Here is an 18,791-nt window from a genome sequence, read left to right as displayed (position 1 = left end):
GGCTCACTCAGATAATCCAAGACAATGCCTCCATCTCAACATTCTTAATCAATTCTGCAAAGTCCCTTTTGCCACAGAAGGTAATATTCACAGGTTCCAGAGATCAGGACTTGTATATCCTTAGGGGTCATTATTCAGCCTACCACAGGAAGGAAAGAGAAGGTGTCCCTGTGCTGTGGTTTGAATGGGTCCCCCACAAAGCATGTGTTGGAAATGTAATCCCCAATGCAACAGTGTTGGGAGGTGGGGCCTAATGAGAGGTGTTTATCTCATGAGGCCTCCACCGTTACAGATGGATTGATGTGGATTATAAAAGGACTTTGAGGCTGTGAGTTCAGCCTCTTGCTCTGTCTTACCCTCTCTTTATCCTTTCACCAGGGGATGATACAGCAAGAAAGCTCTGGCCAGATGCTGGCCCCTCGATCTTGGACTTTCCAGCCTTCAGGACCATGAGCCAACAAATGTCCACTCCTTATAAATTACCACCAGGCTTGGTGGCTCACGCCTGTAATCCCAGCACTTTGGGAGGCCAATGCAGGCAGATCACCTGAGGTCAGGAGTTCGAGACCAACCTGTCCAATATGGTAAAACCCTGTCTCTACTGAAAATACAAAAATTGGCCCTGCATGGTGGCTCACTCCTGTAATCCCAGCACTTTGGGAGGCTGAGGCGGGCTGGTCACGAGGTCAGGAGATCGAGACCATCCTGGCTAACACGGTGAAACCCCATCTCTACTAAAAACACAAAAAATTAGCTGGGTGCAGTGGTGGGCGCCTGTAGTCCCAGCTACTCGGGAGACTGAGGCAGGAGAATCGCTTGAAACTGGGAGGGGTCCCTGTGCCAGGGACCTTACATGTTTCCAGGTGTCACCCCGACCCAGAAAGGCCTGCGCCCCGCCGTCCTGGAAAGGCCCCAGCGCACGGACATCTGAGGGTTCGTTCAGAGCTCTGTTTCTCGGAGCTGGAAGGTGGCAGAAGGGAGGGAGCGAATGGGATCCTCTAAAAGGGATCTTAGAGTTTCACCCAGTGGGATGTGACACTTGCAGGTGTCCCAAACTGGTGGGAACCTTGACTGGAAGGCTGGGGTTAAGGATGAACTTTCTACCGTCCAGACTGTCCCCTGCAGAGCAGCTGCTGCCAGACAGCGGGAGCTCCCACTTCGTGCACAGGATGGGGGCAGGGAGCCCGCAGCCGCAGGAGGCAGGAATGACTGTCCGGGAACCTCCTTTCTTCTCCCTGAATCCCAGCCCTGGCATCTCACCAGGGGGCACAGTGATGGTCCAGGGCTGGGCCCGGGACTCTAGCTGAATCTTTCCGAGTATCCCATCCCTCTGGCCAGTGGCCCATGCAAGTGAACCAGAATGCTTCCTTGGGAGTTTTGAAATTGGAACTGGAGAGAGGAGCTCCCTATGGGGAGGTAAATGGGAGCTGGGGCCACCTGTAGTGACATTTCCTGAGTTCATGGAGTAGGCTAGTCTGAGAGAGAAAAACTGACTCAGAGAAAGGGAGTGATAACAGGGTGTGGTGGCCCACACCTGCAATCCCAGCTAATCAGCTCGGGAGGCTGAGACCCAAGGATCACTTTAGGCCAGGAGTTTGTGATCAGCTTGGACAACATAGTGAGACCCTGTCTGTCTCTCTCTCTCTCTTTTTTTTTGAGACAGTCTGGCTCTGTTGCCTAGGCTGGAGCGCAGTGGCGTGATCTTGGCTCACTGCAACCTCTGCCTCCTGGGCTCAAGTGATCCTGCCACCTCAGTCTCTTGAGTACCTGGGACTACAGGCATGCGCCACCATGCCCAGCTAATTTTTGTATTTTTTGTAGAGACTGGGTTTCGGCACGTTGCCGAGGCTCGTCTTGACGTCCTGGGCTCATGTGATCAGCCCATCTTGGCCTCCCAAAGGGCTGGGATTGTAGGCATGAGCCGCCCTGCCAGGCCCAAGGGTTTTTTTGTTTTTGTTTTTGTTTTTTTAACTAGTGGGGTATGGTCATGTGCACCTGTAGTCCTAGGTACTCCAGAGGCTGTAGTGGAATGACTGCTGGAGCACAGGACTTGGAGATTGCAGTAAGCCATGATCGTGCCACTGAACTCCAGGCTGGGTGACAGAGCAAGATTCCATGTCAAGAAAGAGACAGAGAATTAAAAGAAAAAAGTGTAGGGAGACAGAGATCCTGTCTCAAAGAAAGAAGGGAGGAAAGGAGGAAGGGAAGGAAGGAAAGGGAAGGGAAGGAAGGAAAGGGAAGGGAGGGGAGGGGAGAGGGGGGAGGGGACAGGAGGGGAGGGGAGAGGAGGAGAGGGGAGGAAAAGTGGGGAGACAGAAACAGGTTCTGATTCCAGTTCTCTTAGTGACTTCTACACCCCTCCCCTCCTATGACTGGAGAAGTTTTCTGAGAAATCTCCCCACCCACCCCACTCCCTTTGTTTTTTTTGTTGTTGTTGTGGTTTTTGTTTTGTTTTGTTTTGCTAAGCCAATTGTCATTGAGTTTCTATCTGAAACCCCCAAAGGGACACTGGCCACCCCTTCCTCCACTCTACAGAGGTGGAGAAAAGGGGAGAGGGGCTTGGCAGGCCTCCCAGCCAGTCATGGAGGGAATAGGCTTCAGGAGGAGTACAGAGTTCTGGCCCCATTTTGGGGGAAGGCACTGGCCAAGAAGGGCTGAGCAACTTCTGGAGGTACAGACCTCTGGGGAGGGCAGGTGGGAGGAGCAGCAATGGGGCCCAAGCTGTTCCTGGACATGCACTCAGCCCCCTGCCACGCTATCCACTTTTGCCAGGCAGAATGACATCCCTTTTCAGCTGCAGACAGTGGAGTTGGCTTGGGGTGAGCCAGGTGGCTGGGCTGGGCCCCATGGAGTGGGTGCCAAGGACCAGGCCCTGCACTGAGCCTTCTCTCCTTTCTGCCCACCAGGGGAGCACCTGAAGCCTGAGTTCCTGAAGGTGAACCCCCTGGGGAAGGTGCCTGCCCTCAGAGATGGCGACTTCCTACTAGCAGAGAGGTAATGGTGACCTGGTGCCCACCCAGGGTCAGAGCCAGGATCTGCCTGGGTTCTGGGGCTCAGAGTTGTAGGGGGAGGCAGAGGCGAGAGGAGAGATCTTTCCTTGGCTTGGAGATCTTTCCAAATCACTGTGGCCCCTTCCTCATTTCAGCCTGTGTAGCTCTGATGCAGAGGCTGGACCCAGGGGCACCTTTGGGCTAAAGCTGGTGGCTGGAACCTGGCTACAGTCTAAGCCAGCTGGAGCTGCCCAGGTGGGGAAAGGACGTAGGTCACCCAGATAAACCTGGACAACCTGAAGCCAGCGGGCAAGGCCCAGGCTTGAGGCTGGCTCCTCCCCAAATGTCCCCAGCTCATCCTTTCAGAGTCCTAGGAGCTGGGCAGACCCAGGGCAGGCTCCACTTTCATCCCAGCTCCCCACTCCCTCACTCTGTGCCCTTGGGCAAATCACAGAACTTCATGTGCCAGGTTTCTCCTCTGTAAAATGGGGGGAATAATGTATCCACCTCCCAGGGCTTACCCGAGGATGGAAAATGGGCACCTAGTGTTCTGGGGCACTAGGAAGGGAACTTGGAGACCTTTTGGGCAGGGCCCACATGGCAGGCCTGCCTCTCTCACTCTGAGTGGGGACCCTGATGCCAGGGAGTGGGGCCTGGGCACAGAGGGCAGGATGGTATGGTAACTGGGAGGGGAGGTGGAAACATGGGCCCAGGGAGGATCAGAGTTGGAAATGGAGAAACAGAGTGGTTTGGTCGTGGGGAGATACTGCCTGGAGGGAGTTGCAGTATAGGGAAGGTCCTCCCCTGAAGGTGAAGGTGGGGAGAAAACCTGGTCAAATCACCCTGAGTATGAGCAATGAAGCCACCTGGCCCTGACAGGCTGGAGAAAAGATCTCTGACATCCCCTGCCCACAGCGTGGTCATCGTTTTATACCTGAGTCGAAAGTACCAGATACGGGGACACTGGTACCCATCTGAGCTGCAAGCCCACACCTGCGTGGATGAGTACTTGGTGTGGAAGCATGTCACCATCCAGCTGCCTGCCATCAATGTCTACCTGTGCAAGGTGAGCTTCCTAGGCCCTGTCATGCAGGCTGGGGCAGGGGCCTGGACCCCCAGAGATGGAAGGCACCAGTTGGTACATATTACATATTAGCTTCACTTCCACTGTCCTCAGCAGACATAACTAATCTATCACAGTACTCCTTCCCCTAAGCCTGAATGAATCCTTAGAAACCTTCTGAACACAGAGCCCCAGAGGACATCACTAATGAATGGCAGCCGGGAAGGGATGGAGAGGAGGCCCAAGAGGCTTCCAAGAGTCTGGGTTAAGTTGCTCCTCTCCTCCCAGCCCAGTCTCTCCTGCCCCACTTCTCCGGACAGCCTGCAGATGCTGCACAGCTGGAGCGGCTGTTGGGGAGGCTGATGCCAGCCCTGAAGCACCTGGATGGGGGGGTGTGCTGGTGGCCAGGCCCTTCCTGGCAATGGAGCAGATCTCCCTGGAAGACTTGGTGCTGACGGAGGTGATGCAGGTGAAGCTTTCCTACCCACCTGCCCTCTGGGGGGACTCTGGGCATGGGGCTGAGCCCCAACCCCAGCTGCCCTGTCTTCCCAGCCCACTGCCGTTGGCTGCGACCTCTTCCAAGACTGGCCCCGGCTGGCAGTGTGACGGGCCCATGTGAAGGCTGCCCTTGGTACTGAGCTGTTCCTGGAGGCCCACAAGCTCATACTCCAGCCTCTGAACCACAGTGAGGCTCGGCAGGACCCCCAGCTGGCCCAGAAGCAGGTGCAGTGGGTGCAGGAGTGGCTCCACTGAGTGGGTACAGCCCACTGCACTGCACCCTGCTGTCTGCAATAAACACACTGCATGCTCTTCGCTTGTCTCCAGGCTTACTCTGTCACTGGAAGTGGGATCAGTCCCATTTCTGAGCCTAGACCTATTAAATCACAAAGCATAGAGTGAGTGGCACTCAGTCCTCTACGTGGGGCTCTAGTTACCTTCCTGGGCCACCAGGTGCACAGTCTGGCCACTGCAGCCCCAACCCAGGCCAGGAAGTTTCTGGGCTCCTCTGCATGGCATACACTGGAGGATTAATTAGTATAGGAAGGGTATAACCAACATTTTCAGGGTATGGGCCCAATAGCTTACTTAGCTGTCCTTACTATGGGGTGTGATAGGATGTGGTGTATTATGTAGCATGGAGAATTTTGGATTCTCATGGGTAGGTTCAATTCCTATAATTCTAGAAACAAAAGGGTTTAAACCTCTGTAATTTATTCTATCAAAGTAACTCTTTTGTGAGACATATTTCTTATGTTTGGGGTGGGATGCTGGAGGTTAGGACTGGCATGAAGATATGTCATATGAAAGTACTAGTGTGAGTGGTAGAAAATTTTTTCAAGGAGATATATGAGCTGATCATAATGGAATCAGGAATATGATGTTCGAATTCATAAAAAAAGACTTGTTAAAATGAGAGTTTGGGTGACGAAATTTGTGGTATAGAGTTCTGGTATATATATGTTATGCAGTGCTCCTAGGAAGACAATAGTGATTACGGGATTTATTATTTATTTATTTTTTGCCCTAGGGCAAAGGTGGCTTTTATTTCCTCTCTTAGGGAAGGAGGGGAGGTGAGCTTTCCCAGGCACGTCAACCTAAGGAAGGGGTCATGGGGCCCCCAGCAGGGGCTGGAATAGCTGATCATTTGGAAGAAAGGGTTCATTCTTGTCCACTTCCTGGCCCTCAGCTGCAGGGTGTGCTGGCAGGGGTTACTCCCCTTGGGGCAGCTGCTCCTGCATCAGCGGAGGCACAAGGAGGTACCTGCTGGTGTTCACAAAGAGGAGGGGGCAGGTGCCGTGAGTGAGGGAGAGAGGGCTGGGGTGACTGGCCCCACACCAATGCCTGCCTAGTATGATCACTTTCATAAGGCCTGGCTGATGGGACTCCTCCAGGAAGGGCCTGAGGGGTCCCTTGGCAGTGCTCCATGCGATGGCCGGTGCTTTAAATGTCCATCTCAAAACTGTGCTTCTTCACTGCCCGCCCTGCTTATCTTCTGGACTATTGCTCAGGTGGCTCTGGCTGGCTTCCGTTGGGGGGATCATCACTGGCAGGGCTGGTGACCCCGGGAATGGTGGGCAGATCCCTTGGGAGTGTTTTTGGTCACGGGTAAGTTTCAACACTCCATCAGGGATTTCCAGTGGTAGATGATCCTGGTACCTCCTGGGGTGGTGCTGAAGAGCATGCCGCCGGGGGTCGCGCTGTATTCCCCGGGCGGGTGGGAGCTGCTTGCTTTCGCCAAGTACCACCTGGCAAGTGGCAGGGATGGCCCAGCTTGGGGTCTGCTGCAGCTGCTGTCCCCAGATATGGTCTTCTGTGCACTGCACCCGCGAACCTCTTGCGGCCTTCAGGGCATTTATTATAATGATATTTATATAGTCTGCTATAAAGAACAGGGCAAATGGGCCTGCAGCATATTCGACGTTAAAGCCCGAGACTAATTCTGATTCCCCCTGTTAGGTCTAAAGAGGCTCGGCTGGTTTCTGCTAGTGTAGAAATAAGTCATATTATGGCCAGAGGTCATGATGATGGTAGGAGCAGCCAGAGAAATTCTTCTGTTCCAACAAGTATATACAAATTAAATGAACCACTTATTAATAGGACTGATAGGAGGATAATAGCTAGAGTGACTTCATATGAGACTGTTTGGGCCACTGTACGTAGTGCACCGATGAGTGCATATTTCAAATTAGATGCTCATCCTGATCATAGGATAGAGTAGACAGCTAGGCTTGATGTGGCTAATATAAACAGGAGGCCTAGTTAAGATTAACTAGAGAGTGGGGTATGGGGAGAGGGATTCATATGAGGAGGGCAATAGATAGAGCTAGAGTTGGAACAATAACGTATAGGGGGTGCATTTTTATTACATTATTGTACATTATACAACAATATGTTAAAAGTTTTATTGCATCTGCGACTTTTATTGCCGAGTGCCCCCTGACTTCCTGGTGGTGGTGTCCCCACTGCTCCCGAAGCTCCCAGGTTCCTGTGTCTCTTTCTCCCAATTCCTTTCTAGTCATAGTTCAGGCTCAATTCACCTGTGGATGCTCCCAGCCTCTACTTCTAGAATCCTCCAGGGATAATTCTCATTGCCTCCTCCTCATTCTGGACCCTGCAAAGCCCCTTTCGTCAGGTTCTGCAATCAAAGTCCGGCCCTGGGAATTCCCAGGCATAATCCCTTCTCAGACAGGGTGTCTGTGAGGTGGCGCCACGGGACACAGACACACGTGAGAGGGGGAGAGTAGGGTCACGGCTGCCACACCTTTGCCACGGGCCTCTGCCAGCCTACTCCTGGGCCTCCTTAGAATCCTTGCTGCTGTGAGAATTGCAGGCTTCCTGGCCTTATGACAACACAAAGGGAAACAAGAGGTTCCAGAATGCAGGGTCCTGGGCCCAGATCGGAGAGGGCACAGGGCCAGGGACTCTGGCCAGACATAGGCCCAGGTCTGTGGCTGGCCAGCTGCAGCTGTGGGGCCTGGCATGTGTCTCAACATGGCCCTGGAGCTCTACATGGACCTGCTGTCAGCACCCTGCCGTGCCGTCTACATCTTCTCGAAGAAACATGACATCCAGTTCAACTTTCAGTTTGTGGATCTGCTGAAAGGTCAGCTCCCACTGCTGCCTGGCAGGCCTGGTCCTGGGGGGAGGCAGGACACACAGATTGGGGCTTTTTTTTTTCTTTTTCTTTTTGGTAGAGCCTCACTTTGTCACCCAGGCTGGAGTGCAGTGGTGCTATCTTGGCTCACTGCAATCTCCACTGGGTTCAAGTGATTCTCCCAGCTCAGCCTCCCGAGTTGCTGGGTTTATAGGCAAACGCCACCATGTCCGGCTCATTTTTTGTATTTTTAGTCGAGATGGAGTTTCACCATGTTGGCCAGGCTGGTCTCGAACCCCTGACCAAAAGTGATCTGCCCCGCCTCAGCCTCCAGAGTGCTGGGATTACAGGCGTGAGCCACCACGCTCAGATTGATAGGGGCATTTCTGAGAAGCAGGGACAGAGACAAGGGAATCACCCCAGAGGTCCACAGGGAAGGAAAAGATGCCACGGGGCTTGTAGGCTGCGTCCCTGCCTAGCCTACCTTAGCCACTCCCCACTAATGATAGTCCCCACGCCACAGATGAACAGGCTTTTTGAGGAGAAGGGGGAATGAACAGCAGCTGGGACTCCCTGGGCTCCCACCAGGCACCCTGGCTTCGTTGTGGGATTCTAGGACCTTGTGAACTCAGCACCTGCCCACCAGGTTGGCAAAGGGGGCAGAAGTGCACAGTCCGTCTACACCCATCCTCCCCAGTGTTCAGAAAGGCTCAGGGCTCCACTGCTCCCGAGTGAGGGTCAGAGGGGTGGGCTCCAACTCCATCCCGAGCACAGAGGGACTCCAAAACTCAGCCTGCAAAAGCAGAAGCCTCTAGAACACAGAGGAAGAGACAGGGAAGCTGTGGAAATGAACGGGCTGCGAGTGGAGCCCCCAGAAATGTTTCCAACTGGAGGCAGCTGGTCCAGGAAGAGTTTCAGTTCCTGCCCCTACCTCAGGTTCCCTGTTCAGATGACCCTGATTGTGTCCGAGAGGCTTCCCTTTGGATGTCCAGCTGTGTGCTGGGCCCGGCTTCCTTAAAGTGGAGACAGAGTGAGAGCGATGGGATTGCGGATGGGACCCAGGCCCTCAGGGCTTCAGGTGATTCAAAGGCTGTGTTTTCAGATCCAGCTTTGGGGGTGGGCACTGGAGGCCTCCGGCTTCTGGGCAAAAGGGTCATCCTGGTCCTGGGACACAGGTAGGAGGCACGGGAGTCACCAAACCTAGGGTGGAGCAGGCTGGGAGCCAGCAGTTCTGATCCCAGTCCGGTTCTGCAACTGCCTTGCCCTGTGACCTGGGGTGAGCCGCCATGTCCCTCCGGGCCTCAGTCCTCTCTTCTTGAGAAAATAGAGAGGGAGTCATTTGTGTCTCTCGGAGTCTCAGTTCTCTCTCCCCTGGAGTCCCACAGCCTCAGACCTTCCCTGCCCCTCCCAGGTCACCACCACAGCAAAGAATACATTGACATCAACCCCCTCAGGAAGCTGCCCAGCCTCAAAGATGGGAAATTTATCTTAAGTGAAAGGTAAGTCTTCCCTGGGGCCCTTGCACCATCTGTCTCTGCTCCTCCTGGGAGGCTCAGTGCGAGCATTTGTCTGTTTTACCATGGAAAATCTCACACGTGCACTAAAGGAGAGTGAATACTAACTAATGAGGGGCATGAGGAACGCCACAAACCCATCGCCCAGCTCTGACTCTTGCCAACTTGGGGTCCATTTTACATCATTTCTATTCCCCTGCCTCCCAGACACCCCATCATTCCAGTCATAAATGTTTAGGGGCCAGCTCACGCCTGTAATCCCAGCACTTTGGGAGGCTGAAGTGGGTGGATGGCCTGAGGTCATGTGTTCAAGACCAGCCTAGCCTGGAAAACATGCCAAAACCCCATCTCTACAAAAAATACAAAAGTTAGCCAGCATGGTGGTCCGCACCTGTAGTCCCAGCTACTCAGGAGGCTGAGGTGGAGGGATTGCTGGAGCCCGGGAGGCAGAGGTTGCAGTGAGCAAAGATTGAGCTTCAGCCTGGGCAACAGAGTGAGACCCCATCTCAAAAATAAAAATAAGTAAGTAAATAAAACAATAAACATTTAGGAACATGCCTCTTAGAGATAAGCGTTCTTTAAAAAAAAAAAAACAAAAAAAAACAGCAACAGGCTGGGCGCGGTGGCTCATGCCTATAATCCCAGCACTTTGAGAGGCTGACACGGGAGGATCGCTTGAGGCCAGGAGTTCATGACTGCAGTGAACTCTGATTGTGCCACTGCACTCCAGCCTGGGCTAGGATAGAGCGTAGCATCACTACGATACCATTAAGATACCTCATAAAATTAACAGTAATTCCTGGATTTCATCTAATATGTGGCTCCTGTTCAAAACTCTCTGATTATCTCCTAAACATTTTCTTGGCAGTTTGTTTGGATCAGGATCCAAAGAAGTTCTGAGTCTTGCAGCCAGTTGCTGTCTCTCCTACCACATTTTAACCGATAGCTCTCTCCATGCCCTGATCTTTTTACCTTGGCATGGTTGCTGTTGGTGATGATAAAGGAGCCCTTGTTCTGCGGAGGTTCCCACACCAGCCATCAATCAGCAAGGCCTAGGACATCCCCTCCGAAGCATGTCTCCCCTCCGTCCCCTTCCCTCCGTCCCCATGGCCTCCACCATCCCCAGACACCACAACCTTCCTGATAGTTGCTGGCCCCCCCACTGTCCATTCTGCCCCCTCGGGCTCACCCTCCATCCAGCACCAGAGAGATGGATCCTTTCATGCCCTGGCTTATATAATGCCTAATCTTAAGGATTAAGTCCATAACCTCCCTGCACCTCCAGGGGCTACCCTCCGTGGCCTCCACAGTGTCTCTGGCTGCCTCATCACTCCCCAATCACCCCCACCCTTCTTCCAGTTGCACCCCCCTACTCTCCTTTCTTCAAATTTACCTTGCTCCCTTTACCCTCGTATTTCAGCATGTGTTTTTCTTTGTTGGTTTTTTGAGACAGAGTCTTGCTCTGTGGCCCAGGCTGGAGTACAGTGGCACAATCTTGGCTCACTACAACCTCTGCCTCCCAGATTCAAGTGACTCCCGTGCCTCAGCTTCCCAAGTAGCTGGGATTACAGGTGTGTGCCACCACAACTAGCTAATTTTTGTATTTTCATTTTAGTAGAGACAGGGTTTCACCATGTTGACCAGGCTGGTCTCCAACTCCTGGCCTCAAGGGATCCGCCCACCTTGGCCTCCCAAAGTGCCAGGATTACAGGTGTGAGCCATCGTGCCTGGCCTGTTTTTTGTTTTTGAAAAAGGATCTTGATCTTTCACCCAAGCTGGAGTGCAGTGGTGTGATCTTGGCTCACAGTAGCCTCAAATTCCTGGGCTCAAGTGATCCTCCCGCCTCAGCATCCCAATTCAACACGTGTTGTTCCCCTTGCTGGCCTACTCTTTGTTATACCACCAGCCCTCAACTCCTACTCACCCTGCAGGGCTCCTTCCCAGCCCTTACTGACTGTCAGACAGACAGCTCTGGTGAAGGTCTTTCTCAGGGCCTTTTGGGCTCCTCTTTGCTCTGGAAGCCCCAGCAGTTGGGCCCAGGCCACACCGGGGTGGTTGATGTAGTGGCACTCAGGAAGGCAAGGGCAGTGCCCCTGACCAGCCCCTTCTGCAGCGTGGCCATCCTTTACTACCTGTGCCGCAAGTACAGCGCACCATCACACTGGTACCCGCCAGACCTGCACACACGTGCCCGTGTGGATGAGTTCATGGCTTGGCAACACACGGCCTTTCAGCTGCCCATGAAGAAGATAGTCTGGCTCAAGGTGAGCAGGGCCACTTCTAGGGCTTGGGGACACGGGCACAAGGGAGTCAGGAAGGCTGGAGGCCAGTTCTGGCCCTGCTGACTGCTGGTGAACTCAAGTAAGTCTCCCTCCCTCTCTGGGCCTCATTTCCTCAGCTCCTTCTCCTGCCTGCCTTACAGAGCTGTCAGGAGTGTGGACTGAAACAATGGGCATGAAAGAGTCTTATTAGGGCGAGGGGAAGGGCATACAGGAGGGGCTGATATGACTCACCCAGGACAGCATTCGAGGCATTTCATTCTGAACTAGAGAATCTCAGCATCAAAAGGCCTATAGAAGGCCGGGTACGGTGGCTCACAACTGTAATCCCAGTACTTTGGGAGGCCGAGGCGGGCAGATCACTTGAGGTCAGGAGTTCAAGACCTACCTTGCCAACATTGTGAAACACCGTGTCTACTAAAAATACAAAATTATTAGCTGGGTGTGGTGATGGGCACCTGTAATCCCAGCTACTCAGGAGGCTGAAGCAGGAGAATTGCTTGAACCCAGGAGTTGGAGTTGGCAGTGAGCCAAGACTGTGCCACTGCACTCCAGCCTGGGCAACAGAGTGAGACTCCATCTCAAAAAACAAAAACAAAAAAGACTAAAGGCCTATAGAAAATTGGAAGATGACAAATAACCAGTACATGTGTCTCTACTTTGAATTCTATGCCTGTGACAGACATCACTAATCAATCACAGGACTTATGCCTGCTGAGCTCCCCAAATCCTTGTGAACACATGGTTCCCGGCACCTTCCACCAATCAGAACTGCTAAAAGAGGTGAAACTGCTTTATATCCTGGGAAGTGTTCAATATCTATCCAGCAGACAAGAGTACAGAGACCTGGCAGGGCAGGTGGCCCTGGAGTGCAGCCTCCTCTTCCCTCCTCTTCCCAACCCTGGCCAGTTGCTGATCCCAAAGATAACAGGGGAGGAAGTTTCAGCTGAGAAGATGGAGCATGCAGTGGAAGAGGTGAAGAACAGCCTGCAGCTCTTCGAGGAGAAGTTTCTGCAGGATAAGATGTTCATCACCGGGAACCAAATCTCACTGGCTGACTTGGTGGCCGTGGTGGAGATGATGCAGGTGTGGGGTGGGTTGGAGGAGGGGTAGACCCTGGGCAGAGGTAGGACTCCTCTGTGACCAATGAGGCCATCACTTGAGGATAGGCTGGTGAGGTGGGAAAGGCAGGCGTGGCTGCCATGGGGGCTGCGGGAACCAGGTCTGGGGGCCTGGACTCAATCGGGGCAACAGGAAGCACAGAATGTTATGAATCAGGAAGGATCACAGTTCTCCACACTTGACAAAGATTCTTCGGTGTGGGAGGACCCGGAGGGTGAGCCTGGGATACAGAGGAACACTGCATTTCCTGCTCAATCCACCAGCATCCCAGATACCTCCTCCTCTTGCTGGACTCTCCAGGAAATGTTCACTGGCTTCCTGGGTGTCCTTCTGGCCCTGCCTCTTTCCCAGAGCTCCAGACAGACAGCTCTGGAGGACAGCTCTCGTGGCTGGGTCTGAGGGGCATCCACTGTGCATTTGGAGGCACACCTGAGTGTGGGGCATTTCTGTGGCCTCTACATGCAGGGGAGGGTGACCAGTTCTGCTTGTCAAGACACTGGCCAGGGTCTCAACTGGCCATCCTGCACACCAGCTAGGGCACTGCACACTGACCAAAGAGACTAATTTGCATATCAGCCAGAGATATGCCAGGAGGAGGCACCTGGGGTCCTGGTGGATTGACCAGAAAGTGCAGTGTTCTTTTCCTTATCCCAGAGATCTCTGGCTGATATGAAAATTAGTCTCCTTGGTCTGTTTGCAGGGCAGACCAGCACCAGGAAAAGTCATTCTGGCCTGCCCCAAGGGTTCAGCCATATGCTTCGTCCCCACCCCTTACATTTCACCCACACACACCCCTTCTTTGGCTTCCCAAAGATCTTGGGTGCAAACCAAACTCTTAGTGAGCCAGCCAAACTGCAGGGTAGACTGCCTGCCAGGTCTCCCATCCTAGCCCCTGAGCTTGATCACAGTGGGAGGCTAAACATGGAGGGAAAAACCTGAGTTCTCTCCCTCACCCACATATACACACCTGGGATAAGGGGTTTCCCTGGAAGAAGGCAGGATTCATGCGAGATCGCAGGCTGGAGAAGTGGGAGGTGCCTGGGCCAGGAGCCCTCTCAGCATGGTTCAGAAGGCTTGGAGCAAGAAGACCAGTGACTAAGGACTCTGAGGGATTCTGGATCCTCCATCCCCACCTACATCTATTACATAGTCTGTGACCCCTTGCTCAGGCCTTGGGGGTCAGCAGCCTAATTCTTTGCATAGGTAGATGTTAGGGACGTGGGCCTGAGGCTGTGGGAGAGGACCCAGGTGGGGCTGGTCCCCAGGCTGACCATGTCTTTGTCTTTGTCTATCCATAGCCCATGGCAGCCAACTATAATGTCTTCCTCAACAGCTCCAAGCTAGCTGAGTGGCATATGCGGGTGGAGCTGAATATCGGCTCTGGCCTCTTTAGGGAGGCCCATGATCGACTAATGCAGTTGGCCGACTGGGACTTTTCAACATTGGATTCAATGGTCAAGGAGAATATTTCTGAGTTGCTGAAGAAGAGCAGGTGACCCTAGGCGCAGCCTGTCCCACAGGGCCTGGCTGGCTTAGCAATCTGAGCCACCTTCCTTAAAGGAAATACTAAAAAAAAACAAAAACAAAAACAAAAAACTGTTCTTTGCCTAATAAAGAACTGGAACAACCATCACAGCTGCTGAGCAGCAGACAGTTGGCATATGCATAGGGTCTGACGTGGGAGTGGGTGGTTGTTACAGATCCTTCCAGTTTCCAAAAAGAATTTTAAAAGTAAAGGGTTAAATATGGTTACATTGTCAGTAATAATAGTTGGTGACTTCAGTACCCCACTTTCAGTCATAGAAAAACTACAGAAGACCATCAAGGAAATAGGGAATTTGAAAAGCACGATTAACCAATCGCATACACTAGACATGAACAGAACGTTCCACCCGACAGGAGCAGAATAAGCATTCTAAAGAGCACATGGAATATTCTCCAGTATAGAGCATATATTTGGTCCTAAGTCTCAAATTTAAGATGATTGAAATCACACAAAGTATGTTCTCTAGACACAGTGGAATAAAGTGAAAAATCAAGAACAGAAGGAAAACTAGAAAACTCACAAGCACATAGAAATTAAACAGCACACTCTTAAACAACAAATGGGTTAAAGGAGAAATCATAAGGGACATCAAAAAGTATCCTGAACAAATAAAAATGAAAACACAACATGCCCAGATTTATAGGATGCAGCAGAAGCAGTGCTAAGAGCAAAATTTATAGCTGTAAACACATAAGTTAAACAAGAACGATCTTGAATCAATAACCTAACTTTACACCTTAAGGAACTGGAAAAATAAGAGCAAACTCAACCCAACACCACTAGAAAACAGGAAATAATAAAGATTAGAATGGAGATAAATGAAATAGAAAATAGAAAAGCAATAAAATCAATAAAACCAAAAATTGGATCTTTGCAAAGATCAACAAAATTGGCAAACCTTTACTTAGAATAGCCAAGTGAAAAAAATAAGGGTCAAATTATTCACCAAGAAAGAAAGTGGAGGCTGGGTGCAATGGCTCACACCTGCAATCCCAGCACTTTGGAAAGCAGAGGCAGAAGGATCACTTGAGGCCAGGAGATTGAGACCAGCCTGGGTAACACAAATGAGACTTTTTTCTAAAAAATATATTTTTTAAAAAAATTAGCTTGGTGTGGTGGTGCATGCCTGTAGTCTTAGCTAACTGGGTGGCTGAGGTGGGAGGATCACTCGAGTCCAAGAGTTCAAGGTTACACCGAGCTATGATTGCACCACTGCACTCCAGCCTGGGCACATAGAAGAACCTTATCTCAAAAAACAAACAAAAACAAAAATGAAAAAATGAAATGGAAACCAGAAAGAAAGAAAATGGAGACATCACATTGGTCATAGAGAAATTCAAAAGTTTAGAAATACTATCAATAATTATATGTGGACAATTTAGACAACCTAGATGAAATGGGAAAATTTTAGAAACACACAATCTACCAAAACTGACTTAAGAAGAAAGATAAAATTTTAATAGGCCTGTAACAAATAAAGAGATTAAAATATTAATTATTTTTAAAAATTCCACAAAGAAAAGCCCAGGACCAGATGGCTTCCCTGGTGAATTCAACCAAAAGCTTGAAGAACTAACACAAAGCCTTCACAAACTCTTCCAAAAAAATAAAACAGGAAGAAATATTTTTCAACTCATACTATGAGGCCAGAATTACTCTGATACCAAAGACAGAAAAAGACATTACAAGAAAATAAAGTTACAAAGCAATATCCTTATAAATATAGATGTAAAAATCCTCAGCAAAATATTAGCAAATCAAATCCAGCAGCATATTAAAAGGATCATACACCATGACCAGGTAGGATTTATCCCAGGAGTACAAATGCAGTTCAACATACAAAAATCAATCAATGTAGCATACCATGTTAATAGAAAGTCACATGATCATCCTAATGCACAGAAGGCATTTGACAAAACCTAACATCCTTTTACGATAAAATTACTCAGCAGATGACGAGAAAGGAACTTCCTCAACTTGACAAAAAGCATCTATGAAAAACCTATAACTAACACCATACTTCATTCATTGTGAAAGATCAAGCGTTTCCCCCCTAAGATCAGGAACAGGACAAGAATGTTCATTCACACTACTACTACTTATTAGGGCAATTAGGCAAGAAAAAGGAACAAGGTGGAATCTAGATCAGAAAGAAAGAAGTAAAACCGTCTCTATTCACAGATGACATTACAGGAATTCTTAACTCACTTAAAAACCATTAGAGCTAATAAACAAGTTCAAGGCTGGGCACGGTGGCTCACGCCTGTAATCCCAGCACTTTGGGAGGCCAAGGCGGGCAGATCATGAGGTCAGAAGTTTGAGACCAGCCTGTCCAATATGGTGAAACCCCGTCTCTACTAAAAATACAAAAATTAGCCGGGCGTGGTGGCGCATGCCTGTAGTCCCAGCTACTCAGGAGGCAAAGGCAGGAGAATCACCAGAGCCCAGGAGGTGGAGGTTGCAGTGTGCCAAGATCATGCCACTGCACTCTAGCCTGGGTGACTGACTGAGACTCCATCTCAATAAAATAAAATAAGTTCAGCAAGGTTGCAGGATACAAGATTAATACACAAAAATCAGTAGTATACATTTGCAATAAAGGATCAAAAACAAAATTAAAACCACACTTCCATTTATAATGGCATCAAAAAGAATAAAATAGTTAGAATAAATTTAACCAAAGAAAAGCAACACTTCAACACAGCAAACTACAATGTGCTGTTGAAAGAAATTAAAGAAGCGCCACCAAGCAATCTGACCTGAGAAAACATGCAGGTTCAACAGAATGAGTCGTGCTCTTCAGCAAGCACCCATCTTGTGTTCAAGCTGGGTCTATGAGGCAAGTTTGGCAACATAGACAAGGACATGCAACCAAATCTGTAATGTAGAAAAGGCCAAGGGAAGGTGGATCAATCATTGGAAACATTCAACAATCCATGGAAGAAATGTTAAAAATAGAATCTCAGGGTCTGATGAAGTTGGAATATCACTCTTCTATGTATTTCGGTTGGAATCTGTTGAACGATTGGATAAAGTAAAAGTATAGGGAATTATTAGGTAGCATTAAATGTGTAATAAATGTAAAGAGAGGGTGCAAGTGCATACAAGGAAGTGTACGCTACTGGGTTTCTGTTGAATTGTTCATGGAAGACCATCAGCAGTTCAATTCCAAAAGCTTGTCTTAAAATTAGCTGGGTGTGGTGGCGTATGCCTGTAATCCCAGCTACTCAGGAGGCTGAGGCAGGAGAATCGCTTGAATCCGGGAAGCAGAGATTGCAGTGAGCCAAGATTGCACCACTGTACTCCAGCCTGGTGACACAGCGATACTCTGACTCAAAAAAAAACAACAACAAAAAAAACAAAAAACAAAAAACTTGTCTTGAGGGACTATGCCAGGCTTAACAGCTACAAACATCATGGAGGAGGCTGTCTGCCCATTAGAAGCCCAGAGCCCAGAGGGACAGACTAGAGCAAATCCTCTCCCTCATTGGAGCCAGATGGGAACACAAATCTATCTGATAACTAACATGCAATTTTACTTCTCTTACTTTGTTTAATCCTCACAACCACCCTGATGAGTAGTAGTAGTATCCCCATTTTGTAGATGAAGAAACAAGTTCTTCAAGGGGAAGGGTAGCATATGAATGAGAGGCAGAACCAGAGTCAGGACCTATATCTTGTCTTCTCCTTCCTAAAACTAGAAAAGTACCCACAACCAGGCGATGCTTTTGGTGCAGAAAAAGCAGTAGTGAACAAAATAGGCAAAAATGTCTGCCTTTAGTGCTCACATTGTTGTGGAGAAAGACAAACAATAAGCACAGTAGAGAAGTAAAACTTAGAATGTTTTGCTAAAAAGTCCATAAAATTGAATATTATTCAGCCATAAGAAGGGATGAAGTACCGTTATATGCTACAACATGGATGAACCTTGACACCATTATGCTAAATGAAAGAAGTCAGTCATAAAAGGCCACATATTTCATTATTCCATTTGAATGAAATCTCCAGAATAGTCAGCTACTTCCTATCCACGGAGGTAGAAAGTAGATGAATGGTAACCAGGGGCTAGGGGAAGAGGGAAAATGGGGAGTGACTCTTTATTGGGTACAGAGTTTCTTTTTTGGGTGATGAAAATGATCTAGAATTAGATAACTGTGATGGTGACAAAACTTTGTTAATATACTAAAAACCACTGAATTGGCTTTAAACCAATTGAATTTTAAAGTATACTTTGAAAGGGTGGATATTATGGTATGGGAATTATATCTGATAATGAAAATATGATTACATTGTTCAAAAGCATAGGGAAGAAGCTACAAAAAATATGAAGCATAAATTGTGGCTCTTTTTATTCTGAAGTGTAGATTTGAACATTATATCTCAAAATATAAAACAAAAACAAAGAAAGCTAAAAGCCCTTCCATTTGGCCATCTTGGAGTAAGACCTACCATAGTCCAGTGCCTTTTACTCAGCCCCACAGCCTAGCCTATTGTTTGCGTGAAACCCTGTAGCTTCCACTCCTGTTTGGTGGGTGTAAAGTTATAAGTGACCATATTGGGGGAAGGGAGGAAAACTCCCCATAAACGTGTATCCTGGGGGCCTGAGGAGAGACGATGGCCCAGGTATCAGAACATGATATGCCTACTTGTCCCTATCTCCTTGTCCACACATAAGGCTTGGA

General features: G+C 49.5%; 2 protein-coding genes across 5 annotated transcripts; both read left to right on the top strand.

The window, feature by feature from the left end:
- The first annotated feature begins 946 nt into the window (after positions 1-946).
- Positions 947-4,866, top strand: LOC117977478 (glutathione S-transferase theta-1-like). 2 transcript variants are annotated; one of them, XR_008622517.2, is made up of 3 exons: positions 947-2,994; positions 3,906-4,056; positions 4,342-4,866. XR_008622517.2 is itself a non-coding variant. In XM_055105563.2 (2 exons), exons 1-2 carry the CDS (start codon positions 3,847-3,849, stop codon positions 4,414-4,416), a joined length of 285 nt encoding a protein of 94 aa, XP_054961538.1. In that variant the 5' UTR covers positions 3,687-3,846; the 3' UTR covers positions 4,417-4,866. The 2 variants fall into 2 exon arrangements, 1 of the variants encoding a protein (XP_054961538.1); XM_055105563.2 differs by lacking the exon at positions 947-2,994 and having other exon boundaries at positions 3,687-4,056.
- Positions 4,867-5,413: 547 nt separating this feature from the next.
- LOC100994581 (glutathione S-transferase theta-4) lies at positions 5,414-18,012 on the top strand. 3 transcript variants are annotated; one of them, XM_034948997.3, is made up of 5 exons: positions 5,414-7,657; positions 9,060-9,147; positions 11,276-11,426; positions 12,351-12,527; positions 13,862-18,012. In XM_034948997.3, exons 1-5 carry the CDS (start codon positions 7,534-7,536, stop codon positions 14,057-14,059), a joined length of 738 nt encoding a protein of 245 aa, XP_034804888.2. In that variant the 5' UTR covers positions 5,414-7,533; the 3' UTR covers positions 14,060-18,012. The 3 variants fall into 3 exon arrangements, with proteins under 3 accessions (XP_034804888.2, XP_034804887.2, XP_054961534.1); XM_034948996.3 differs by having other exon boundaries at positions 12,144-12,527; XM_055105559.2 differs by lacking the exons at positions 9,060-9,147; positions 11,276-11,426 and having other exon boundaries at positions 12,124-12,527.
- The last annotated feature ends 779 nt before the right edge of the window (positions 18,013-18,791 follow it).

The sequence above is a fragment of the Pan paniscus genome, chromosome 23 (assembly GCF_029289425.2).
Source record: "Pan paniscus chromosome 23, NHGRI_mPanPan1-v2.0_pri, whole genome shotgun sequence".
NCBI lineage: Eukaryota > Metazoa > Chordata > Mammalia > Primates > Hominidae > Pan > Pan paniscus.
The sequence above is the reverse complement of the archived record's forward strand: the minus strand, read 5'-3'. Positions and strand labels throughout refer to the sequence as shown.